The sequence below is a fragment of the Chelonia mydas genome, chromosome 8 (genome assembly GCF_015237465.2).
Source record: "Chelonia mydas isolate rCheMyd1 chromosome 8, rCheMyd1.pri.v2, whole genome shotgun sequence".
NCBI lineage: Eukaryota > Metazoa > Chordata > Testudines > Cheloniidae > Chelonia > Chelonia mydas.
The window spans coordinates 83159529-83187420 of NC_057854.1; the positions used below are offsets into that span (position 1 = coordinate 83159529).

The window sequence follows — 27892 nt, forward strand, 5'->3', positions numbered from 1 at the left end:
AAGAGCCAACATAGGCGAGTGTGTGTGGGTGTAATTTTCTCTTTACCAATTCCATGCAACTTTGGGCTGGTCCACATACAGTTTTGTGTTTTTTAAAAAGTACTCTTACTATATCAGTTTAGAATCCCATAAACTTTTGAGAATAAACTATACTGATATAAGCACCTTTATACTGCAACAATACTAGGGCAGTGTATTGCTTTAAATATGTCAGTTTTTAAACTGATATAACAGTACAGAAACTGTGTTCAGACAAGCCCTGTGTTCCACTAAGCAGACACTAATGTAATCTGCAAAGTGTTTTGCTTCCAAGAACACCTGAATATTATAAAATAGATGTAGTGCATCTACTTTGATGAAAAAGAAGATAGATCATCACCCATCAATGAATCCTTAAATAAGTAACACAGCATCTGCTAGAAGAGCAGCTGACTTTGTGTAAGACTATACCTCATACCAAGTTCATTGTGTGAGCTAATGTGGATCCTTCTATGTGAGGTATGTGTGCAGTGTATAGGTTGAAAGGGCCGTATTAGTATTGAGTTCACCATTCATGAGCTTTTAAAAACTTTATGTTCTTGCTATTAAATCCTAACCAGTCAGAACAATATTCAGATAATGAGGATTTTTTTAACCTGAAACCAGTGACAATGTATAATGACATTATTTTCTAAACGTCATGATATTGGTAACTTGGTGGTAGTTTCTGTTATAAAATGCTAAAATGTTCGGAAAGAAAATGTAAGTGATGTTGGAGTATTTGACTTTTAATATTCACATGCCCCAGTAACTGAGCCTGGCTGAAAGTTGTATGGCTAACTACGCCATACAACTTTGTCTGAAACAGCAGTTACACTCTGAGGGGGGCTGCCTAACCAGAGAATGGCAACTTTCACAAGCCATGTCTCAGTTCTAAAAACACACTGTTTTGTTTAAATTCAGGCTTCTGATTCTGGTTGAATTTTTATGAAAGGGAAAAGAAAGATTGAAGACTGGTTTTTGTTAGTGTTTGGTAAATGGAAAATCTTGGCTGCTACTCTGAAACTTGGAATAAAGGGTCACTTCTGATCATTACTCTAAAGGTTTTATTTGATCAAGCAGATGTTTAAATTCAATTCAGCCTGTGTTATCATTTTGTGAATATATTCACTGTTAGCCACATAGAGCTGCTGTTAGCGTAAGACTGCACAGAACATCCTACAATAAATGGCAATGGTTGCAGAGATGAAGGCAAAATAAATATAGTGTGTGTTCTAATATGGCTGCCTATTACAATATTAGAACTAATTAACATAATGTTACAAGCTCCACTTGTAACTCCATGCCTGGCGGTTCAAGCACAACCATTCAGAGCTGATGCACTGTTCATTGTAACAGACAATGTGCTGCACATGGACTATTCAGAAAAGCTAGTGCTCATATTCATGCAGTTTGTATGTATTATAGAGCCATTAATTTTAATACAGTTGCCCTCATTTTTAAGGACATCTGTTAAAAGAACAATAGACTTAAAAGTCCACATATCTCCAGGGAGCCATTATCTGCCTATATGGTGATAATTCTGTTTTTAAAGAACTATGCCTGCTTATAAAATATATTGAAATGGTAATTATCTAATGGTAGGTCATTTTTTTTTTTTTTACCCTTTAAGATTTGTCCATTGCTTCATGAGCCTGATTTTCAAAATTGTGCACAGCTGTGAATAAAAGTGCACGTGCAATTGCTTTCCTAATTTGCATGTATAATCACTGAGAGTTCACAAGCAGATTTATTTACACATGCAAATAGCCAGTACACAATTTGAATATTATAACAAGTAATGGTAACCAGAGGCAAAACTTGGCATACAGTTGTGCACATGTGATTGCATCTGAAATGGCATTTGCAAACTTTAAAAAATCAGGCCCCCTAAGAAAAGTACAAGGACAATAAAGCATTTTAGATCTTTTAGTAAACCCTTCAGGCCATCAGCACCAAGACTTGTGCAATGTGAAAGCTGTCCAGCCTGTTGTGGTGAATTTACTAGACACAGCTCTGTATACAAGATGTAGTGGTATTTCATAACTGTCCAGGCAAAGCAACAGTTCAAATGATTGCGTAGCGTATTCTTATAAGAGGATATAATTGTACAAATTTTAAGTTAAATAAACTTGAGTTTTTATTGTGTAGTTCTATGGGAAGGATTAATTAGTCATTCTCTGTGTAATTGTTTTGCACTGCTTTTAGTCGTGCTTGTGCCATCGGTTTAAAAGTAAGGGCAGAATTTGGCTTGTTCTATTTCTTCTCACTAAGTTTCCTTTTGAGAAGATTCCTATGCAGAGAGGCAAGATCTCTGAAGAAAAGAAAAGGAAGATGCAGAGGAATGCCAGCTAGCAATACACAGACTACTTATGCCGTGAAAGAGAATGATAGCAAGAACTGGCTATTCATATCACGTAATGCAAGGAGTGGAGTCTGAAATGTAGAGAGATAAAAAGTACAGATAAGAAAAATAAGTTGGTTGGTTTGAAACTTTTGGTTTTTGAGATTTCATTCTCAAACCAGTCGTGTTAAAAATGATTGGGGGAAAAATGGGTTAATGCATGTAGTCGCTTTCATGTTTTCACTCCTTTGAAGGGGGACATTGATCAATGCTCAAGTCGCACTCCCCGTCAGTACCCGGCCCGAGCCGGGGAAGCTAATGATTGAACCAGCAGTCCAAATTCGGTGATGAATCTGGTCATATGCTGCCTGAGGCATGTTGTGCATATGCTAAGAAAAAGACTCCTATGAACTGGAAATGTAATAATTTTGGAAAATTAAACATTACCAGCAAGTATTATGGAGCAACAGGATACAAATTATGATTATAACCATTCTGCATCAGACATTCATGCACCATTTATCTTTTATGATGTCTAAAGTCTAATTTTCACAAAGAATCCCTGCTGCTACAGCTCAGTGAGTAGGACTGAGGACAGGCAACATCAGGCATTCTTAGTCTCACTCAGTTGTCATTAGAATAGCTAGACAAAGCATAGATGAGGTGTCAAGATTTAAGGTTTCATTCTCAGTTCTGCTAGCTACTTACTGTCTGATGCTGGGCAAGTAAATGAGGGCCAGATATTCAAAACTGTTCATTCACATTTGTGCACTAGGCTTGTATGTGTAATTACTGAGATGCATTTGTGAATCAGATAATCGTGCAGTCAGATAATTAGTTATGGGTCTGGCTGGCCAGTTGCTGGAACAGTTTTTCAGCATACATGTGCAAATGCAGTAATGACATATACATTTTTGCACATTTAGTTGTGAAAATCTGGCCTTGGTGATGCTCACATTCAGTATGTTACAGCATAAAATAAACTAGAAGAAATTACAGCACAGTGAGATATTGATCTGCATCTGACAGACATTAGAACACAACTAGGGCTGGAGACTCAGATGAGGGGGAAAGGCAATACGAGTACTCCCCTCCCCATTCTTCTAGAATAACCAAAGAAAAGAACCTGGACCCAGAAATCTTCCCTGTTTTCTGATTCTGAGCTCCTTCCCAGTTTACCAGCAACTGTGTCCTAAATCTTATTCCAAATTGTCATTTGCTCCAATTCACAGGTCATCACAGTCTAGCTTTCTGGAAGAGAAACACCTAAAACCTATACAAAGTATGTATCAAAAACAGACATCCGTATCCTGCTGGTTTAACACTTAAATACAGTGGAACAAGGAGGAGATGTAAGAGTGGCTTGTAAAGCAAGAAAACACCCCACATGATCAGCCTCCCACACAATTGCATAAGACCAAGACTCGCACCTTTTATGGAGTGGCAAAATCGAGAGAGGCCTAATCCCACTGCCCTCACTTTGACTAAACTCCTCTTGATGTCTTTCCTGTTCTATTGATGATCAATTACATTTTTACTTCCGTGAGTATTGTCCAAGGAAAGATGGTGAGAAGGGATCGAAAAAGAGAGCATTGGAACACGTGGAGATAATCTGTGTGTTCTTTCCGCCTCTGCAGAGGAACATATTGTTGCATGCATTTTGGCTTATGTCAAATGCCTAATGCAGACTGGTGCAGGTTCGTTAGCAGTATACTGGTAGCCATGGAGTCCTCTGGAAATGGCTTGAATTGCTACATGCCATAAATGAAGAATGGGAGCCTCTCTTGGGGCTAAGAGTAATTTATATCCCAAATCCTTTTTTCAGAGGGAGAAATGAGGCACTTCAAGGTAACAAGGTTGTCAAGCACCCACTCATTTTTTGGGGGACTTCTTTTGCTTGCTGTTAAGTAATTTTTAAAACGAAATTCTAGCTATCATGGATCCACAAGGCCTTTTACCTTTACACAGTCTCTGGCAGTATACCCATGTAGTTCTAGGCCCTCCAGTTTGTGCAAGGAAGAGTCCTGCAGCTCCGCTACTCCCAGGGGGACCTGCAACTCCATCCTTATCCCCCCAAAATTCAGTTTCCATGGAGGGAACCCATTCCCTGTAAAGGTATCCCTTCTCCCACAGGAATCTTTCTTGCAGACCTTTGTACAAGGTTTATACTGCCAGAGCTAGCTATCATTCTCAGCTTCTCTGAGGAGGACTCACTCTGATGCTCTGTTTGAAACTCTGCTACTGGGGCAGGGAGAGTAACCTGTCCATCCTCACCGGCTGGAATTTGAGTCACAGCACTTCTAAGCTGTGCCTCAGTTTTCCTACTTCTGGCTGGAGCCTCAGTCCCAGCTCTGTCCAGCTCTGTCCCAGGGAGTGCATTCTCCCAAGCCAAAAGCAGCAGCTTTCTAGCCCCATGCATGCTGGTCTGTGACCCTAGGTGAGGACACGGTGATGTTCTCTGGCTCCTGGTAAGAATCAAGGTGCTTCGGTCTCTGCCAGGCTAGTCATCCAAATCATTTCCTATCGGCACCCCCATAAGTAACTGGACATGCACCCCAAACTCTTTGTGCCCCTTCTTGGTACCCGATTTCAAGTATGTCTTTGGGACAAGCACCTTAACTGGGGATCCAAACATCCCCCCAGGGTTAGATACTCATTGGATACAAACTTATTGGGGTCAGCTGTGTTAGGGAGAGCCAGAGTTACCTCATCACTCATGTCCCACAAGTCCTGGACCTTTGTCCATTCCCCTTTATGCTCTGACCCCCCCAAGCCTCCTGCCTACACTCACTACTTGACCTGAGGAAACCCTGTGAATTTGGTACACCAGAGCCTAAGCGTTAAACTCCGCAGTCTGAACATTTTATCTCCTAGAGGAGCTAGTGGGGAGGCCACTGGATCCTCCATTATACTGTTAGTACCGAAGACTTGAGGAGCTGACATTCCCTCCAGTTGTATTTTCTAGATTAACCCTTAGTGGGCCATGGCCAGACCCCAGGAAACTGAGTCTCAGGTACTCTGCCCACTTATGCCTAGGCCTATTACAGACATAATGTCTTGGGTCCTTGGGATCTCTCATTGATGGTCTGCTTGAGTTGGCCAATACCTCCACTTTGGGTTTACCCAAATCCCATTTCTGAGAAACCCCTTTATGGGACCTTGACTTGGGCCAGTCCCATTTTGGGTTTTCTTTTCTGAACCAGGCCTACTATCCATAAATTCACCTGCCAGTCAGGCTGCACAATGCAAGCCTTGGGTTCTGGAGCACTAGCCATGTTTTAAGGTTCTGGGGACACACCTCCTAAGTTGTTCTAATACCACCAATCAGACAAGCATCCAGGATAGTAACTCTTGCACCTTTTCCCCATTTGCGAAGGTACTCCTCCATCTGGGTTGCAACCTCCATATATGTCACCCCCATATTCTTTTGCATGCTCCCAATCCGTCTTCTGTAAGCCTCAGGCATCAGTTCAAACTTAAGCAATAAGGCTTTTTAAAAAAGTTCACTCCCTGAATCAGTTCCATCCATTTGATTATACACACCTCTATACTTTGGGCGTCAGAAAGGGAGTGAGACCTTGGAACCTATCCACAGGGGGAACGTGATTTAAATTGCAAGCTTTCTGAAAGGCAGTGGGGTAGGCATCAATATCCCCATTTTAAATTATTGTCCCAATTTACATGTGTTTCCTGTGATCTTGGCATCCCAGGGTTTCTCCCTACTTACCATTCACATGTGATCTCTTGCTCCTCAGGTTCTCAGTTTCCAAATTGCTTTTGCTGCTGTTTCTCATGTTTGGCTCACTCGGTTTTGTCTTTTCCTGATCAGCCGGCTTCTGACATTCCAGCTCCAGTTCCTGTTCCTCCACCTGAAGCCTCTTTTTTTTTCCAGCTGCAATTTTTGCTGCTCTAGCTTTTAGGTTGGGGAACTTGATCTTGAGGACACCCTGCAATTGCTTTGGCTGCTGCAGATACTGTGATTGTCCTGCTTTGACTCTGTTTGTATCTATGTCTCTGTTTCCCCCAGCCCGATCCTCTGGGAACCTTGTCTGGGTCTGGACTTTAATTCTTTGCCTGGTTGTCCTCATGTAGTAGGTCAAAGAATTGTGCCTTGGTTCACTTTTAAAGTTTAACTCTCCCTTTGCACAGCTCTGCTGTCTGCCTCTTAAGGAGTTGATCATAAGTCATTTTCCTTAACTGTCCTTTCCTTCTGTCTACTCAGAACATAAACCACTTTCTCCCTACAGTAGGTTTTGACTAAGCTTGTTTTTACTGTTGTGGTCGCTTTTTGCAAAACACTATCATTTCAGACAGCATCCCACTGCTACCACCAGCTGCCATCGATCCTCTGGGCATACTAGGCCTCTGACCTTTACACAGGATCTCTAGGAGAATACTTCTTTAGTACTGGCCCTAGACCTCCACTTTTGCAAGGAAGACCCTGCAGCTCCACTACTTCAAGACTGGGTCTTTGGATTCAGTACCTCTGTTTCTCACTGTGGTTCCTCCAACAGTTCCAAATGAGTTAGACCCCTGTCAGAGACTTACCTATTCAGTGACACAGAACCCAGGGCAGCCTTTTCAAAAGAAGACAGCTTTTATTAGCCAATTGGAATACAGTATTTTAAGGCCCTTAGGTTAGACTTGAAAAGCAAGGTTTACATGCACATCCATGCTCACAACATTACCTGCCTCTTTGATCAAAGATGTCTAGGATTCCATCTCTCTATCTGCTTACTTGGCCGATGCATCAGGGACTTTCAGAGCTAAAAGCGTAAGCTGCTAACGCTCTATAGCTCCTATTCTCTGTGTATTGGCACGGGGGGCTTGCAACTCCCAGTCACCAGAGTCTTACATAAGCATGGAGTATTTCATTTTCTTGTCCACTTTCTGTTGGAGAACCCTACTCTTCTACTAAGTTACTGAGAATTTTAGGGCCTAGGGAATGTTAATCTAGCATGCTTGCAGCTGTAAATGCTGCCCCCAGTCCTACCCCCTGCCCTTCCATGCAGCTGCGTCTCCTGTCTGGGGTCTGTACAGCCCCGCCATAGGGCGGGGCTGGGGGTGGTATAGCTGTGCTGGAGGAGCTGCTGGTGTGGGGCGATGGCTTCTGGGAGCAGTGGCCTCACGTTCTGTTCCTTTCGCTGCTGTGGTTCCTGGGAGAGCCCTTAGGTTCAGCGGATACCGATTTCTATCTGTGGATATCCACATCTGCAGGTATAAATTTGTATCTGCTCAGGTCTCTACAATTCATTCTTGAAAAAGTCTTTCCGGTACGGCGTACCGGCAATAAATGTCTTAATGGTATGGCGTACCTGACCGTACCGGCTTACTTGCACCACTGCTGTTGAAGTCAGTGTCAGAACTCCAGTTGATTTCCATAGTGCCGGGATTTCACTCAGTGATTTTTGCACTGCTTTTTAGTTGCTCAGTAAATTGCAAAGGTCAAAGATGGTTCCCCTGTGCAAAAGAAGGGGTGAATTCTGTGCTCATTTCATTCCCAGTTTGTGCATTTGTAGTTGTAGATGCTCTTTCATGCCATTCTACATTTTCTCCTTAACCTTTATAATTGTTTTAATGACAGCCATTTCTCTCTTCTGAACTGGAGAGCACAAACTATGAAGAAAGGTGGTACATATGGTAAATCACGTCAGATTTAACTACACAACTCCCCCTCCCCCACTTCTGTTTGTTTAATCAGTTCTGAAATATGTAACTTTTATATTTTTGGGCTGGTTCTTCCTTCTTCATGCAGATCACTTATTTCAGCATCTGCCACCTTTAAATATGTACGTTTAAATGACACATTTCTGAAAATTTACAGTGCATTTCTAAGTAGGAAACAAACCATGTTACTCTTTTATTTTATATTGCACAAAGAGAGGGGACATGTGTGAGCATAGCCAGAATAGACCCCTGAAATGTGCAGCCCTGATTGGCTTTCTCTGGCCCAAATTCTCACAACAGTGACCCATCTCCATGCAATTGCTTGGTCTGGGCATGAAGGCAAGGGCTCCAGGCAAAAGGCCATGGATCTTTAATGGTGAATAGAGCCTTAAGTAATGAGTGACAAATGGGTGATAGTTGTGAAACAAGCTGACATTGTACAACCTGAAATGGGGCCTCTTTAAAACAAACTTGTTTTACCAGTTGAAACCATCCTAGTGGCCTTCAGCCTGAGTGGTTGAAAGTTATTAGGGTACACCTCCGAGCTAATTAGCTAATTGCTTTAAACAGAAATGTGTATGTTGAAGATTAATGATTATTAACACTTTCATTCTGAAGTAGGCATGACTTTGTTCTTTGAGTTGATAGGCAGAAAGAGAGACAGACTGTCCAGAAAATGCTTCACTCCTGAAGAAGAATATTGGGGAACATCCGATAAGCAAGCTCAGAAGGAGTTCTAAGGAAACTCTCAGTATAACCCTATCCATAGTTTGTTATTGCAAACACTATATAATTTCACGTCAAAAGGAATTTTATAAAATCTGCGCTCTTGATGTTCTTGCCGGCCTTGTGGGATTACTGTTCAGTGATCAGCTAAATTACAGTATATTAACTGCCTTAATATACAGTTCTGTGCTTCCTGTGGTGGCAGCATAAAAGGTAGCATGTTAAAAATCTCGGTGGTATCCCATGAGGTCTTCAATTTCCAGAAGAATTTTAGCATGGGAACTTTGGAAATTTTGTCACATGGATGAGGCTGGAATCCTATTTGGTCTGATTTTTAAGAGGGCATAAACGCAGTGTTAAGTACCCAACAGCCACCTCACGAAAGCATTGCCTGCTCCTTGTTTATGCATAAAGTAGTTAGTTGGGGGTATGATTTGCTGTCATTCACACTTTGCCTTGTGACTGAGAGGCAGAGGATGACACAGCCTAGTGCAAACATATGATTAATGTAAGACAATACAGTGAAATAAGGCTTAAGGGCCTGAGCCTGGGCCCGATTTTGCTACCCTTCTGCACAGCTGGGAAGGGGATCAACATCCTCCACGACTGCATGCCTGCCTTCCAAAGCCTCCCGAGAGCTCTCTCTGAAGTTGAGATCTGTGCGGAGGGAGGGTCAGAGAGTGGACAACCACAGGTTGGGTGGGTGTATGGCTGGGGGAACATCAGCCCCTGGATGGTCCCCAGGAAAGGGACGATGTCCTCAGGCTGTATTACTTTGCATGTGGAGTCCCGTCGGTGGCGGGGTGATATCTGAGGGCAGCAATGCCTAGGAGGAGTTTCTGGAGGCTGCTCATGGTATAGAGTTGTCATGGAAGTACAGGACTTTAGTGCAGATGGCCCCTGGCCTCCTAAAAAGTTTGCTAGATCCTGGAACTTCACCTGGGTTTTTCTTCCCTTGCTGTTCCTGCAGGTTTTATTGTAGGAAGTGCTGTCTGGCTCTCTTAGAGATGCCAAGCACCATAAAAAGCTGCAACTAGAGTCACTGGGAGCAGCTGGGGTGCTCAGCATTTTTGAAAATCAGGTGTCGAAATATGGACATAGGAGCCTAATTTTAGGCACCTACATTTGAAAATCCTGGCCAAAATTTCTCAAAATGTACAGCTTGAACCTGAGGGGAACTGAGCACCTGTAACTGCTGATGTGGCAGGCACCTTAAAAATACCAGAGAGAGAGAAAGAATCAGCTCATCCTGAAGTCAACTGATGTAGCAGATGGTCAGCATCTCACAACATCAGGCCCTCTGAGTTCAAAGTAAACGCTGCTATGTGTGTAATGTATTGCAAAATGTATTACATATAGCCACTGTACAGAAATGAAAATGAACCGGTGCTGGTTTGTATTTTTGACATGTCTAGTTCCTGCTATATGACTTGCACAAATAATTATTGCAAAATATTTTTCTGGGGAAACTAGATGAGGCAGAGTTTCCGAGGGGTAGCCGTGTTAGTCTGTATCCACAGAAACAACGAGGAGTCTGGTGGCACCTTAAAGACTAACAGGCTTACTTGGGCATAAGCTTTCATGGGTAAAAAAAACCCACTTCTTCAGATGCATGGAGTGAAAATTACATTTACAGGCATAGATATACTAGCACATGAAGAGAAGGGAGTTATCTTACAAGTGGAGAACCAGTGTTGACAAGGCCAGTTCAGTCAGGGTGGATGTGGTCTGCTCCCGATAATTGATGAGAAGGTGTCAATACCAAGAGAGGGAAAATTTGCTTTTGTAGTGAGCCAGGTACTCCCAGTCCCTATTCAAGCCCAAATTAATGGTGTTAAGTTTGTAAATGAATTGTAGCTCTGCAGTTTCTCTTTGAAGTCTGTTTTTTGAAGTTTTTTTGTTGAAGGATGGCTACTTTTAAATCTGTTATTGAATGTCCAGGGAGATTGAAGTGTTCTCCTACTGGCTTTTGTATGTTACCATTCCTGATGTCTAATTTGTGTCCATTGATTCTTTTATATAGAGACTGTCCGATCTGGCCAATATACATGGCAGAGGGGCATTGCTGCCACATGATGTCATATTATCACATTAGTAGATGTGCAAGTGAATGAGCCCCTGATGGTGTGGCTGATGTGGTTAGGTCCTCGTTGTTTTAGATGAGGCAGCATTGTCATCGGAAGGGGTAAACAGCTTTAGTTATTATTAACAATTTACCCTTATACTTTGCTGTTCCATCTGCAGTGGCAGCCAGTTAGATCTTTTAAAAGCATGGCATTCTGAGAGCTTGCATCAAGAGGTATAGGAGAAAGTGCTTTTGAGTAAATTTACAGCAATTGGAGGGAGCTCAGTGTTGAAAGGAAAACTTAACCTTGATACGTACTACATTATGTAAATTGCTTGCTTAAAAAATTAAGAGGAGGGGAAAAGCTAGTTTTCACTGTTAGACAGAATTAGCTTGACATTGAACCATTTTGTGTCTGCACGTGACTATTATTTATAGACGGACAAGTGAATGATGTAAAGTTTAATAGCATGGAAGAAGAGCTACTACTGTAATCCAATTTAAGACCTGAGAATTTTTAGCAAATATTGTGCACTATGCTACCTTTATTGTTTTAAATAATTAAAATATTACACTACTGAACTAGGGCCTTGATCTTGCAATGAGTTCTATGGGGCAGACCCTCTACACTCACACAGATCTCACTTACATTACTTGATCACTAACTGCCATTTTGCCATTTTTGTTAACTGGTTTTGTGCCACATCTTCACAAATATTGCATATACCATTTGTTGAGCCTAAATGAGTAACATTTCACCCACAACATGCAATGCTATTAAACTGATGTGAAGGCAAACAGTATACAGTCACTTCATATCATTATTTTTAAAAGCTCAGTTTATTAATTCTTAATGCATAAACCAACCACAGCACATAGGGACCTGTGGGACTATCAGGAAACTACTGAAGTACCTAATCAGCCACAGCAGCATTCTCTACAACAATTTTCAATTAACTTTTAAAACAATAATTCAATGGTACCATTCCATAACAACATATTTTAAATGATCTTATAAAGAATGCATGGTACGGTCTGCCATATAATGAAGTACTGAGATAGGAAACAAAGACCTCAGACATTCAGTGACTGCATAGATTGGGTGACAAGTGGACTCATGGCTTTTGCACCAAGTTACAAACCTCTACTACCATTGGCTCTGTTGGAAAATCTCCACTAGCTCTCTGTAGCATTAGGGCTGACATCCTTTGTATAGGTTTCAGAGTAACAGCCGTGTTAGTCTGTATTCGCAAAAAGAAAAGGAGTACTTGTGGCACCTTAGAGACTAACCAATTTATTTGAGCATAAGCTTTCGTGAGCTACAGCTCACTTCATCGGATGCATACTGTGGAAACTGCAGAAGACATTATATACACAGAGACCATGAAACAATACCTCCTCCCCCCCCAAACCCCCCCCCACACACAAACTCACTCTCCTGCTGGTAATAGCTTATCCAAAGTGACCACTCTCCCTGCAATGTGCATGATAATCTATGATAAGCTATTACCAGCAGGAGAGTGAGTTTGTGTGTGTGTGTGTTTTTTTGTTTTGGGGGGGAGGGGGGGGTGAGAGAACCTGGATTTGTGCTGGAAATGGCCCACCTTGATTTTCATACACATTGTAAGGAGAGTGGTCACTTTGGATGGGCTATTACTAGCAGGAGAGTGAGTTTGTGTGTGTGTGTGGGGGGGGGGGGGGGCGGAGGGTGAGAAAACCTGGATTTGTGCTGGAAATGGCCCAACTTGATTATCATACACATTGTAAGGAGAGTGATCACTTTAGATAAGCTATTCCAGCAGGAGAGTGGGGTGGGAGGAGGTATTGTTTCATGGTCTCTGTGTATATAATGTCTTCTGCAGTTTCCACAGTATGCATCCGATGAAGTGAGCTGTAGCTCACGAAAGCTTATGCTCAAATAAATTGGTTAGTCTCTAAGGTGCCACAAGTACTCCTCATCCTTTGTATAAACATTTGAGCAGATCTGTTTATTTCCAGTAGAGGGAATCAGTGTATACACGTACAGGCCCCACTACATTATTTGTTAATGTGTACTTAAAGGCAACACTTTTTCTAGCCACATGATGCTGTCCTTGTGGCTCAAACATCAACAAATCATAAGAAACTAATAGTGTTCTAAATAGAAAACAGCAGTTCATTAGGCAGATTAATAGCTTGCTGGCAAAATTCTAAGCTAGTGAATATCTGTGCTTAGCAATGTCAGTTGTGTGTTTTCTAATATGCCCCTCTAAATTTACTTTGACAGCTGGTAATCAGATATGTGGTGTATGATAGTCCAGTATAGGATTTGTTGAAGCAGACTTTGAGAGAGGCAGTGCAAATGGAGCCAGGCATCTATAAAAACTGCAATCATTTGGCTACCCTGGTTTTTTAATTCCATTCTTACTTACTTACATTCCAGCTTACAGTTGGTATAATGAAGAGAGCTCACTCGCAATGAGACTGGCTCACACGCAGTGGTTAATATTTTAAAATAGGTAAAAATCTTAGAAAATCATAGTGTTCAATAGTAGTTCAGATATGCTGGATATGATAAGTAGCTTGATTAGTAAATATTACAATGATGCTTTGTTTTGCAGTGGCAGAGTATGTGGTTTCATATACAGACTGTGTAGCTTTATTCAGGCGGCCATAGTGAACTACTGGATGAGATGTTTTTGCATCATTGTTTACCACAGATTCAGGCAACAAGGTTGACCTTATTAAGCAGTCTGTTAACTTTTGTTGCTATATGGTTTAATCCAGCCCTGTTCTGTAAAATTGTCATGGGAATCAACAGTGCTCTGTGTGTGTGTGTGTGTGTGTGTGCGTGCGTGTGTTTTACAACTGGAATTTCAGAATTTCAGAATCACATTCACCACAAGTAAAACTGAAACTAGATACCAGCCAGGATTGCACATTGGGAATTTACTCTCAAATACTGTACATGGCTAAAGGGAGGTGTGGCTAGATTATTTCGAAAAAACAACTTCAAGCATTTAGATTTGACACAACAGCTGCAATTTCTTTTGCTCACTTTCTAATGCAGATATCACAATACCTAGAGTAAACAAACCAGACATGTGTGCACTGGCTGCTGTTCACAGTGCATTTTGTATTGTATTTCACATGTATGGTAACATAATGTGAACTTTAACCCATTTTGTGTATTTTTATGTGTTATACCAAAACCTAAAATGTACATTTCATAAGAACAGCCATACTGGGTCAGACTAGTGGTCCACGTAGCCCAGTATCCTGTCTTCTGACAGTGACCAATGCCAGGTGCTTCAGAGGCAATGAATAGAACAGGGCAATCATCAAGTAATCCATCCCCTGTTGTCCACTCCCAGCTTCTGGCAGTCAGAGGCTAGGGACACTCAGAGCATGGGGTTGCATTCCTGACTATCTTAGCTAATAGCTGTTGATGGACCTATTTTCTAGGAACTTATCTAATTCCTTTTTTGAACCTGTTATGTTTTTTCCCTCACAACATCCCCTGGCAATGAGTTCCACAGGTTCACTATGCATTGTGTAAATAAATACTTCCTTTTGTTTGTTTTAAACCTGCTGCCTATTGTCAAAGTCAGATTTAGGATTCACATAATTTGTCAGACCACTCTGTTTATTAGCAAAGCGCTTTGCTAATGCACCCAGATGTGAGCCCCTCTCTGAGGCTCAAGATAACTTATTTATACAGCTAAGCCAAAGCCAATTTAACATAAGAGACAAAAGAAAGCAGAAACTGACAAATATACATACATATCTTATTTGCATATTAACGTTTACCAATCTCCTAGCTCAGCAGGAGCTCTAAGTTAATTAGTTTGAGGACCCATTGTCTCACACTCCTTAATGTTTCTCTTCCGGACTACTATATTTCAACAAACCCTTCAAGTAGCATTTATTTAATGAATTATAATTTCAATATAATTCATTCTACTTTCACACTATTAATTTCATTGGGTGACCCCCCTGTGCTTGTGTTGTTTTCTTCACAAAGAAAAAATGTTCCTCCAGTTCTTAGCCCCATTACTCAAACCTGATGAATCTATTAGAGAGGACATCCAAAAGTAGCCCCTTCTGGGAAAGCTCCTGAGTCTGTAACTTTTTTGCAGGCATGTTAGTATCTTGGCTTTGCATTTTCCAAAACCTGCCTGCTCTGCCTCCTTTCAGTTATCTTCTTTCCTTTCATACTAAATGGGGAGGATGGGGAGAAGTCATTAAAAGACTGATATTTAGTGTTTTCCCTCCTCATGTGAATAATCACACTGACTTAGGTGGAACTACTTGGATTTGGCCAGCTGTGGGTTATGTTTTCTGTCATAATAAAACTGGCTGCAAAAGCACAATTATTTTTTGGAATGTAGTATCTTGTTTTCAGTTAGTAAATAAACAATCAGTCCATTTCACAGACAGCAGAATGTGGTGCATGCATAAATACACCCTGACATTTTAGTCTGTTCCCAGATCACAAGCACTAGCATCATGATCTAAGAGCTATTAATGTGGGAGCATTTTATAAGCACTGGAATAAAACATCCAATTTTGTTTCCAGCATTCCTACAGGCTGTACAGCAAGTTAACTAAATGAGAGTATTCAGGCCCTACAGTAGATAGGCATTTTAGAAGAAAAGTGGGTGTGTTTTGATGTGTTCTTGTGGAAGCCAGTACCCAAATGTTTTTCTAGCTCACAGCTGGTTCATAGCACCGTTGGCATTTTGAGTTCTGAGAGCAAGGCAAAAAGTTTGTGTGTTTGTGTGTGTGGAGTATTGAGTAAACATAGTAAACTGTTAGGAGCCATTGCTCTTGTGTGCTTACCTGGAAATAATCCAAACTTTTGTCAAACTTAAAAAAAAAAAAAAAAAATGAAAAATAAAAAAGAGGAAGAATCCTTATATCCATATTTGACTTTCCTGAATGTACATTGCTCTAAATCCAACTCATGCAAGTGTGTAACCATCCACAAGATTCTACTTATGAATGGATATCTGGATTTGCAGATATAAAATCTGTAGAAAAGCTAGCTTAACTGTGTGAAGAAGAAGAATAATAATAATTATAGCTTATTTTTGTAGTTTATTTCAAGCCAAAGGATTCCAGAGTACTGTACAATCTATGGAGCTGATTCTCCTTTTGCTCACACTGCGGTAAGAGCCTGATTCAAAGCCTGCGGGAAATCAATGCAAAGGGCATAAGTCAGGAGTAATTCCAGTTAAGTCACTGGAATTTCAAAAATGTAAAAATTGCGAGTCCACAGTCCAGATCCCACTATTAATACACAAAAGCTTGTGAAGCATTGAGGGTTGCTGCGCATACAGTGTACCTTACACACCCCAAAGGCAAAGAAACTAAAATTAAAGACACCCAAGAGTACATACTTTCTCCTCCTCCACCCACCTATATCCATCTTAACGTTGCCACAGCTACCATACACCACTGACCATGCACCACAACCTTAACTTTGCTCCCCTTTTGCAGATCTCCACATACTCTTTAGGAGACAGTTTTTTGTTTCCCCCCAAACACTAGTATTTGTGGGTGTCTGGTGAAGCAGTTGGTTATGTTGGGAGAGGGCTGTTCAGTTAAAGGGTTAAGTGGAGAAAGGCAGTTAGAGGGGCGATGGTAGGCTGGCAACCCTACAGGGTAGATTTATGTCATGTGCATAGTAGTCCTCCACCCCTTTCCTGGGAAAGAATGCAGGAGGATTGCTGGTTCTTTCTCAGACTTCCTCTCCACAGGGAAGCACTTCCCATATCAGCAAGCCATTGGTTCTGCTCTACAGAACTTGTCGCTGATCTCCATTGCCCTGTCTAGACTCCTGTCCACATCCGCCTTCTAGGTTCCTTACAGAGGCCATGGTCTGGGTGCCATGGCACTACGTCATGTAATGGCAGAGAGCTAAAAAGTGACAAGTTTTTAAAGTGCGCTTCTACCAATGCTAGAAATCTAAATAATAAGACGGGTGAACTAGAGTGCCTTGTATTAAATGAGGATATTGATATAATAGGCATCACAGAAACTTGGTGGAATGAGGATAATCAATGGGACACAGTAATACCAGGGTACAAAATATATTGGAAGGACAGAGCAGGTCGTTCTGGCTGGGGAGTGGCACTATATGGGAAAGAAAGTATAGAATCAAATGAAGTAAAAATCTTAAATGAACCAAACTGTACCATAGAATCTCTATGGATAGTAATTCCATGCTCAAATAATAAGAATATAGCGGTAGGGATATATTACTGACCACCTGATCAGGATGGTGATAGTGACTGTGAAATGCTCAGGAAGATTAGAGAGGCTATTAAAAAAAATAATAATAATGGGGGATTTCGACTATCCCCATATTGACTGGGTACATGTCACGTCAGGATGGGATGCAGAGACACATTAAATGACTGCTCCTTGGAGCAGCGAGTTCTGGAACCCACAAGTCCTAAGCTGAGCACAGGATCAGGTCCAAGAGGTGAATATAGCTGGACCACTTGGTAATAGTGACCATAATATAATTAAATTTAACACCCCTGTGGCAGGGAAAACACCACAGCAGCCCAAGACTGTAGCATTTAATTTCAGAAAGGGAAACTACACAAAAATGAGGAGGTTAGTTAAACAGAAATTAAAAGGTACAGCACCAAAAGTAAAATCCCTACAAGCTGCATGGAAACTTTTTAAAGACACCATAATAGAGGCTCAACTTAATGTATACCCCAGATTTAAAAAACATAGTAAGAGAACCAAAAAAGTGCCACTGTGGCTAAACAACAAAGTAAGAGAAGCAGTGAGAGGCAAAAAGGCATCTGTCTGTCTGTGTGATGCTTTTGCCAGGACCAGGTCAGAAATGCTCTCTAGAACTTCTGTAAAAAGTTAGTAAGCAATCTAGCTAGAAATGCGTTAGATTTTCTTTTGTTTAAATGGCTGGTATATAAGCTATGCTGAATGGAATATATATTCCTGTTTTTGTGTCTTTTTGTAACTTAAGGTTTTGCCTAGAGGGATTCTCTGTGTTTTGAATCTGATTACCCTGTAAGGTATTTACCATCCTGATTTTACAGAAGTGATTCTTTTACTTTTTCTTTAATTAAAATTCTTCTTTTAAGATCCTGATTGCTTTTTTATTGTTCTTAAGATCTAAGGGTTTGGGTCTGTGTTCACCTATCCAAATTGGTGAGGATGTTTATCAAGCCTTCCCCAGGAAAGGGGATGTAGGGCTTGGGGGGATATTTTTGGGGGATGACGTCTCCAAGTGGGCTCTTTCCCTGTTCTTTGTTTAAAATGCTTGGTGGTGGCAGCATAGGGTTCAAGGACAAGGCAAAGTTTATACCTTGGGGAAGTTTTTAACCTAAGCTGGTAAGAATAAGCATAGGGGGTCTTTCATGCAGGTCCCTCATCTGTACTCTAGAGTTCAGAGTGGGGAAGGAACCTTGACAACATCAGAAGCGGGAAGCCTGCTAAACAACCAGTGAGATCACTGGATGATCGAGATGCTAAAGGAGCACTCAAGGCCATTGTGGAGAAACTAAATGAATTCTGTTGGTCTTCATGGTTGAGGATGTGAGGGAGATTCCCAAATCTGAGCCATTCTTTTTAGGTGACAAATCTGAGGAACTGTCCCACATTGAGGTGTCATTAGAGGAGGTTTTGGAACAAAATGATAAACTAAACAGTAATAAGGCACCAGTACTAGATGGTATTCACGCAAGAGTTCTGAAGGAACTCAAATGTAAAATTGTAGGCCTACTAACTGTACTCTTTAATCTATCATTTAAATCAGCTTCTGTACCAAATGACTGAAGGATAGCTAATGTGACGCCAATTTTTAAAAAGGGCTCCAGAGGTGACCCCAGTAATTATAGGCCGGTAAGCCTGACTTCAGTACTGGGCAAACTGTTTGAAACTATAGTAAAGAACAAAATGGTCAGACACATGGATTAACATAATTTGTTGGGGAAGAATCAACATGATATTTGTAAAGGGAAATAAGGCCTCACCAATCTACTAGAATTCTTTGAGAGAATCAACAAGCATGTGGACAAGGGGGATCCAGTGGATATAGTGTATTTAAATTTTCAGAAAGCCTTTGACAAGGGCCCTCACCAAAGGCTCTTAAGCAAAATAAGCAGTCATGGGATAAGAGGGAAGGTTCTCTCATAGATTGCTAACTGGTTAAAAGATAAGAGACAAAGGGTTGGAATAAATGGTCAGTTTTCAGAATGGAGAGAGGTAAATAGTGGTGTCCCCCTGGGGTCTGTACTGGGCCCAGTCCTATTCAGCATATTCATAAATGATCTGGGAAAAGGGGTGAACAGTGAGGTGGCAAAATTTGCAGATGATACAAAACTACTCAAGATAGTTCAGTCCCACGCAGACTGCAAAGAGCTACAAAAGGATCTCTCAAAACTGGGACTGGGCAACAAAATGGCAGATGAAATTCAATGTTGATAAATGCAAAGTAATGCACATTGGAAAACGTAATCCCAACTATAGATATAAAATGATGGGGTCTAAATTATCTGTTACCACTCAAGAAAGAGATCTTGAAGTCATTGTGGATAGTTCTCTGAAAACATCCACTCAATGTGCAACGGCAGTCAAAAAGCGAACAGAATGTTGGAAATCATTAAGAAAGGGATAGATATAAGACAGAAAATATCATATTGCCTCTACATAAATCCATGGTACGCCCACATCTTGAATACTGCATGCAGATGTGGTTGCCCCATCTCAAAAATGATATATTGGACTTGGAAAAAGGTTCAGAAAAGGGCAACAAAAATTATTAGGAGTATGGAATGGCTGCCATATGTTGAGAGATTAATAAGACTAGGACTTTTCAACTTGGGGAAAAAAGAGGACTAAGGGGGGATATGATAGTCTATAAAATCATGACTGGTGTGGAGAAAGTAAATAAGGAAGTGTTATTTACACCTTCTCATAACACAAGAACCAGGGGTCACCAAATTAAATTAATAGGTGGCAGGTTTAAAACAAACAAAAGGAAGTATTTTTTCACACAACACACAGTCAACCCGTGGAACTCTTTGCCAGAGAATGTTGTGAAGGCCAAGACTACAACAGGGTTAAAAAAAGAACTAAATAAATTCATGGAGGTTAGGTCCATTAATGGCTATTAGCCAGGATGGGCAGGGATGGTGTCCCTAGCCTCTCTTTGCCAGAGTTTGGGAATGGGTGACAGGGAATGGATCACTTGATGATTACCTGTTCTGTTCATTCCCTCTGTGGCACCTGGCATTGGCCACTATCGGAAGACAGGATATTGGGCTAGATGGACCTTGGTCTGACTCAGTATGGCTGTTCTTATGTTCTTACTGGGTTTCCTGTCCAGGGTGTGCAGGACCTGGTTTGCCCTTTAAAGTACTGTACGTGCTGTAGTAAGGGAAAACCAGGAGAAAATAAATTTAATATTAAGGAGGGCAAACCTTTCCTATGGGTTCAATGCCACCTTTCCATTGACAGTTTTATTTCTGAAGTTGCCAAGGCCTTAGCCACTACAGAAACAAAAATAGATTTTTTAAAAAAATGTTTAAGTATTGACACTTACCTGCTTTTCATGAGGTCTGTGGGATTTTGCTAAGAGTCTTTCCTTTTGGCTCCAAAGAGCTGCATTTGTGGAGCCAGCCAGAGGAGACGTTTTCAGGTCTATACACTGCTCAAATACATTGTCAGCATTGAATGTGCTAGCCCGGAGGGAGGCGGGGGAAAGGAAGGACGCAGCCCACTGACAACTACAGGAGTTATGCATGGAAGGTGAAGACAGTAAATGAAACTATGAGTTCAAATGCATCCATACCCTCAGGACCATTATCAAATCAGCGTATCTGAATGTCATCTGGCTTTCTGGGACATCAATTCAGTTAATCAGGGCTTCATTTTAATATTCTCCATTAAAGTAGAGTAGTATCCATAGATCATTACCTTCAGGTTTTCAACTATTTTCCCATTCAGCCTCGTAGTTATAAATAAAACTTGTTAACTTTTTGTAGCAATTACCACTTGACACATGTCCAGCTGCTCACTAATGTTTGCATAGTTCTGTTAACCCTGTTGTCATGTCATAAGTCAAATGTGCACCTTTGGGTACTTTGAGACTAAAAGCAGACAGATGTTCTGTGGTGGGGGCTGTGAATCACAAATCTCCATAGGACCCCAAATTAATCCTTGGTATTGCAGGGTATCTCTAACTCCCAGAAGTTAATAGTGCTGTCTGTTCCTCTGTGTTTGGGGAGTACCTTACAGTTTCTGGGCACTAACACCCTATCAATAAATAATTAATATTAATAGAAAAGATATTGCAATTTAAGGGATGGTATTTTCAAGCTGTCTTCCAGAGTTAAAAACACAGAGTAATTTTTCAGATCTAACAGCACCCCTAAAAAAGAAACAAAACCTCCCAAACAACCCCCACAACATTAATTGCCATATATAAAAACCCTCCACGCTGCAAGTAGTTAACAGCAACATTTTCTTTCTACATAGATAAAATTTTTACTATATCAAAGCAAGATAACTGTGGAATAGTGAGTGGAATAAATTATTCCAGGAGATCTGAAAGCCGCTACTCTCCACTCACCTGGAATTGATGAAAATGAAAATCTTTTGAAATCCACAGTAAATTAACATCGGCACTCATCATAGAAATTTTTTCTGCCAAATGTATGGGCCATGCTTAACTGAGAGTCTCATTTTGATTTCCACTATCAAGCCCCATAGCACCAAAAAAGACATCGTGGAATTATAGCTGTTACAGAATTTTTTAAAAAATCTGGAAGTATGTGTGTGTTAGAGTGTGTGTATCTATATAATATAGATTTGCATAGAGTATACATGTGTATGTAATAGCAAGAGAAGTGTGTACACACACACACACACAGATTTGCCCAAGAACAGCAGAATTTGCACCTTTGTGACCTCCCTTACTCTTTCTTTGCTGGGTATGTCGATAACTTATATCTTCCCAAAGACTTCTTATTTTGCCATGTGTTGCCAGTTTCTGTCACTGATTCTTTTTCCAGTTTGGTAGAGGCTCCATAGTATTAGTTGTAAGTCTGTTGCTCTTTTGCAGGTAGCCTGACTTTGATCCCCACTCTCATTTTCTCAGATGAAATCTCATCCAATGAAACTTTGTGTGTTTTCCCCCTATAAATATAAGAGCTTTAAGAGAGCTTCCCTTTACTCTGTGACATGTATAGTCCCAGACTGGTCTGGAGTAGGTAGGTGGAGCAGTGGGTGATATCATTTTTCTATTAGCAGAAAGCCCTCCCTCCCTTGTAAGTTTCCATTCCTACTGGAGGAGCCTATGCCACTCCAAGCAGCTTTATTTTTAAACTTGGTTGAATAGTACTTTTGTGGATTAAGCCTACTGGGGAAACTGCTTCCAGCATAGAAGTCTGCAGTGCCTCTTAGACATAGCTTGCTAAACTGATCAGGAAGCAGTGATATGGCCAGGGAAGAAGAAAACTACTACGGGAAACATGGTAATTTACCTATCCCCTTGTGTTCTCAAAAAATGAAATGCTTCATAAAGGCTCTAGCCAATGACCATTGAAGTCAATGGGAGTCTTTCTCTTGACTTCAGTGGGGTTTGGATCAGGCCCTAAGTGGCTTTGGCTAACTTCCTCCATTATTTGCAAAATCATGTAACTTCTTCCAGAATTGAGCTTACAGCTACAATTAAAGGCAGATAGAAGGTAGAATTTGTATAAACATAACTAATTTTCATTTTAGACAAATGATTTAACTTAAAAAAATCACTGCACTGTAATAAAGTGTGACAGAAGTAATTTTGTTTATTGTTTAGACTTTTTTAGAGTTGGAACTGGGAAGTTAAATCTCATTTGAAGTATTTATTGTAATGGAACAATAATTCAACCTAAAATTCCTGTTATAAAATAGTCTATGAAATAGATCTGTCTAGTCTGTGAAGAGTGATTATCATCTCTGTTTTTAATCCGAGGAAGAAAATGACTGTGTAATTATTCCACACCAGTGGCTGCTTCCCCCATGCCTCCCAAACTCCTAAAGGTTTTAATCAGCTTTCAGAATTAAATGTTTTGTTTTTGTTTTCAAAATGTTGCTGATACAACACTTAGCAAGTGAGTTGTTTTTGTTTTTTTTAAAGAAGGGGTCACCTTCTTTAAAGGGGAGAGGATTTGATGTGTTACTTGGAAAAGGAGAGTGAGAACAAGCAGTGTGTGCCCATGGTTCATTGTTATGTGAAACTATAATCACATATTTGTGTTTCAGTGAAGAAATTCCTATAATGCTGCAGCTTACTTTTGTCAAGGAATTTGAATGTGTGTTTGGCTTTGAATGTATTTAGTGTTCCTTATGTAAACAGTTATATTCCGTAATGGATTTGTGGCAAAGTTTAGAAAAAGAAAAACAAGACAGGCTGAGCGCTGGTGTACTGCTCTGTGCCCCAATAAGCATGGTGAAGAAATTTGCAGTAGTGCAGTGGCTTTATTTTTGTTAATCAATGTCACTGTTGGATAACATTCCCCAGTTTGTTTAATTGCTGGAGAAGAAAATCTCCATTTGAGTTAGAGATCATTTTCTGGAGCACTTTGTCTATTTTTATCCTCTTGCCTATAAATTAGAAGGTATTGACTTTCATTGTAGAAGTATTGTGGAGTTCGCTTACATTCAGATATGATCCACAAATGTATATATCTTCCAAGGTACATTTTCTTTGCCCCAAATCAAAATCTGTGCAGGCATGCTGTAGCTAACACAACTGAAACCAATTACCATATGGTATACTGCTAAAAGAGATGATCTTGTTTGTAGAAAGTAGCCCACTTACTGTTTCACATTGTATTGTATCTTGCCCCACTGGCTATGCCATCAAACCATTCCGCTGAATACAGATATCCTGAGAGCACAGGAAATTGCCCCTATTAACAAGCTTCATCAGTGCAATGTAGGCCAAGTGGAGGAATGTCTATAAGCAAAGTAAATCCCTACTGGAAATTCATTATGCCTTTGTAAACCTGGCCTGCTCTTATTTTCAGGGGCTGAGAAATCTTGCCTGCCTGCCTGGCAGGTGGGGTCGGGGGGAAGAACAGACCTGTTAAATATATTTATTAAGGGCCAGATCTTGGCTGACATGTCAGTGCAGAGGAGGAAGGGAGAGAAAGACCTCATTTCCCATGCAGACTCCCAACATCTGGGTTCCAACTGCTGGGAGAAGCAGAGACAGAGCAAGTGTTGATCACCTGGTACCCTACCCCAGCAGGTGGGTGGGGATTGGGCGGCTCCTAGAGGGCGGGGGGTGAGTAATCTGTAAATCTCGTAAAGGAGGGGGTGCAGATTTTCCCCTCTCTAAGTCCCATTTCCTTTTGCTGGGATGCTCTTGGGTGGTGGACGCTGCCCTTTACACAGGGCAGTAAACTCGGTCTAGTATCCTGTAGGTAGTAAGCCACAGTGTGTTGGTATGTAGTAAAGTTACAGGTTCTAAATCATACCAGAAAGAAGTTATTTTTTAAAATGTTTAATCTATGGAAGGTCTTACGCCGTAAACTGAGGCAATACAGAGTGCAGGCCTCTCCACAGCACAAGTTACCAGGTTTCTTCTCAATTTGCCCTTACCTTCTTTTCTGGGCTCACTATTGGTTTAAGTGGCTTGTGTGTGACAACATAACCTGTGTCCTGTACTCGCCAGCAGTATTGCTACACACACAGCGGCTCCAGAGCTATAAACTGCCAAAGTTCTTTTGTGGTAAAAATTATATTTTAGGAGCTTACTGGGGTGGAAGAGAAGAAACAGAGTCATTGGGTCTGCTGTGTTTATTGTACTGTGCCTGTGAATATTTTGATAAGGTTTTTCTGATATGAGGCATGAGACCAAAGTCTGAATTTAGTTAATGAGTAAAGGCAGCTTTTAAAATATATTTCTTCGAGCTCCACTCTAACCATGCCCCTTTGTATTTAGCTTTTATTTTGTTAAAATTTGCCAAGAACTTGACAGTGTTATTTACAAAAATTAAAATTAACTTCACAATTTCCAGGGTAAATATTGGAGGACAGAAGGACAGAAAAAAGCAACAAATAGAGAAAAGTAAGAGTATTCAAAGTCAAAGCAGGTTAATGCTGTGATACATTTCATGAACTGTGTATTAACAGTACATACACATATGCATGTGCATCTGTATCTTTCACTACATTGCTTTACTTTAACAGGCATCCTTGCATTTATACTTGGACTAATTTATTATTAACATAAACATATCCACCTAAAGTAATGGATTAGATTTTCTTAGTGTAATTAGTGCTTTTCAGGTACTTGACTGGTACAAAATTGTGTGGAAATTGGTAACATCTGAATACTACTATTTGTAAAACCTGGGGACTTTCTGGTGAAAATGAAAACGAAGGGCCATATCTTTGTCTAACTGCACCAGAATGGGCACAACAGGTTTGTCCTGTCACATAGTCTCTCCTCCTTCACCTGGAGAATTCTCTCACAAAGCTTCCCTGTTTGTTGCTCCTGTTCACTAGCCAGGGACATCTCCCTGGGAACAGTGTGCTGCATATTGTCCCTGATGCCGGTACAAGTGCTGAGAAGCCAAGTTGAATGAAGAGCCTCCTGCCATTTGGAGAAAAGAAATGCCACAGTCAGTCCCAAAGTTGCCATTTGTAAGGAGCTCTGCATTCTGTGGAGTGACTTCAGAGTGATCAAGAAGTAAGCTCTTTGAGGGAGGGACTGTTTCATTGTTCTGTGTTGGTAAAGCACCTAGCACCATAGGATCCTGGCCCGTGACTGGGGCTCCAGGGCGCTACAATAATAAATACTGCTAATGATGACAATGAAGTTGGACAGAAGGCCAATAGGAGAAAGACTGGTGACCAGGAATAGGGTGGACTTGATTTGTTAGAGAAGACTGCAGATGGGAACAAGGGGAGAGGAAAGAACAATAGGAATGGGGATGGAGAGGGAAGGACAGGGAAGGAGCAAGCAGTTGATGTTAGAGGCAGTGTAAGAGCAGAACATCAGCAGGAGAAAGAGTACAAAAATTGGGACAGTGTGACAGAGACTAAGGGCTGGTGTACACTAGAGAATTAGATTGACCCAGCTACATTCCTCAGGGGTGTGAAAAATCCACACACCCCTGGGTGACATAGTTAAGCCGACCTAAATCCCCATGTAGATAGCATTAGGTCAACAGAAGAATTCTTCTGTGGCCTTAGCTACCACCTCTCGGGGAGATAGATTAATCACAGTGATGGGAGAAGCTCTCCCGTCAGCATAGGTAATGTCTATACTGAAGCCCTGTAGCAGTGCTGCTGCAGAGTTTCAAGTGTAGACAAGCCCTGAGTAAGGTAAAATAGGGCAGGCGATAACCTTAGCACTGACATTAAACTAAGGGTTCTAACTCAGATTTGGTTGTACAGCACTGAGGGATGCTCAGTGAATAATGTTTTGTACAGCAGTATTGTAGCAGCAGCTTGCAGTGCAGTGCTCCCCATAGTCAACAGAAATATACGAGGCACTCGCATTGACACCATGCTGTATCTGTAACTTGGCACGTCAGTGGGTTTGTTATAACACAGTGTTGAGCACATGTTCTGATGAATAATGAATATTGTCTACATGCAGCAGATATTTTTTCAAACTTGAACATTTTGACTAATTAAAAGCTAAACAAGCAGATGGCGTCAGTCCATGCTAGGCCAGCTTTCCCCTCCACAAGATTGTAGAGAATGGTGGGAACCAGCTAATATTCTTGACATCCAACCCAAGACTGGGGGAAACTTTGGAAAGGGGGGAATAAGGTTAAATAGTACATTTCATTGTTGTTGCCCCTTTGCCAAGACAAAGCAGATTTGGGAGCTTTGTTGGGCAGGTGCCTGTTTAGAGCAGAAGTTGGTGACATGAAGTCAGACAAATTCTGCTAAGAAAACACCTATGTATAAAATATACGAGTCTGGTTCCCTTGACTAGCAGTGCCAGGAATCTGCACATGGGCAGCTCTCTTCTGCGGGAACCGCAGATCAGGCACTACTGCCTTGGTCCAAGAAGCAGCTGCCTTGGCCCGTCTCTCTCCAAGACTCACATAAAACTCAAACAGTATCCAACTGCTTAAACATACTCTGGTCCCATTTTTCTCCTGCTGCCTCTTCACTTTACACCTAGTAAACCTCAAGTCCAAAGGCTCCCCTCAAATGAATGGGCTGGAAAGGTGGCAGGCCATTAGCCTTCCTTTTGTGTAGCCGCTTCTGCAAAACAAAAGCGGCTCAGGCTAAGTTTACAGTAGAAAAGGTGTGCTGGGATAGCTACGCTGATAGTGTGGTGTAGTACATTCCTAGTGTAGGTGCAGTTTATACCAGCAGAAAAATGCTTTTACCAGTGTAGCTTATGCTACTTCCCCATGAGCAAAATAAGCTATAATGCACTAATATGCTGGTATACTGTGTCTACATTAGGGCTTCTTCCAGTAAAGAAATATCTTAAAAATCACTCCCCGAGTGATTTTCCTATATCGGCAAAAGTTTCTAGTGTAGAGCTGGCCTCAGAAAGGCCTAACAGACCGTACAAAGAAGAGTGCCCTAACTCATGCAGTAGTACCCTTAACAACAGTTAAGGGCAGTTGCTATGTGGCATCTCAAACTCTTTCTATGGATAGTTTCATGCTGTGTGCTTATGTATCAATGATCTCTAGTGTGCGAGCCATTAGTATCTTTCACCATAACATTATTACTTTACAGCTTGATACTGCAAGGTGCTGATCAGCCTTTTCTCCCTGATGGGAAAAGAGGGTACTGTCAGTCATGGAAGATATTTTTTTATTATTTCCAGCATGATCATATTTTATGGATACTTTATAAAACAAGATAATGTGAATTCAGGGGTTTTAATGGAAATGCTGATGGAATCCTAACTTCATCAGCATTAGTGGGTGGCACAATATTTAAACATTACCAAGGAAACGAAAATGCACATTGAAATGTTCACTAAAAGAGTATACACTACTATTACATCCTGACTTTATCTTCATTATCTTCAAAAAGGAAGTTGGAAATCTGCCTTTTGCAGTGGCAGTCCGGCTTTT

General features: G+C 41.0%; 1 protein-coding gene across 8 annotated transcripts in view; it reads left to right on the plus strand.

Moving 5' to 3' along the window:
* SLC44A5 (solute carrier family 44 member 5) overlaps positions 1–27892 on the plus strand; it is a 179283-nt gene that overhangs the window by 63362 nt on the left and 88029 nt on the right. The window contains exon 1 of one of the 8 annotated variants that reach the window (XM_043521594.1): positions 22127–22318. The exons of the other annotated variants lie outside the window; for them this stretch is intronic. Within the exon in view, the coding sequence (XP_043377529.1) occupies positions 22282–22318 (37 nt within the window). The 5' untranslated portion in view covers positions 22127–22281. Of the gene's footprint in view, positions 1–22126; positions 22319–27892 lie in introns of those variants that run through there. 8 annotated transcript variants of the gene reach the window in all.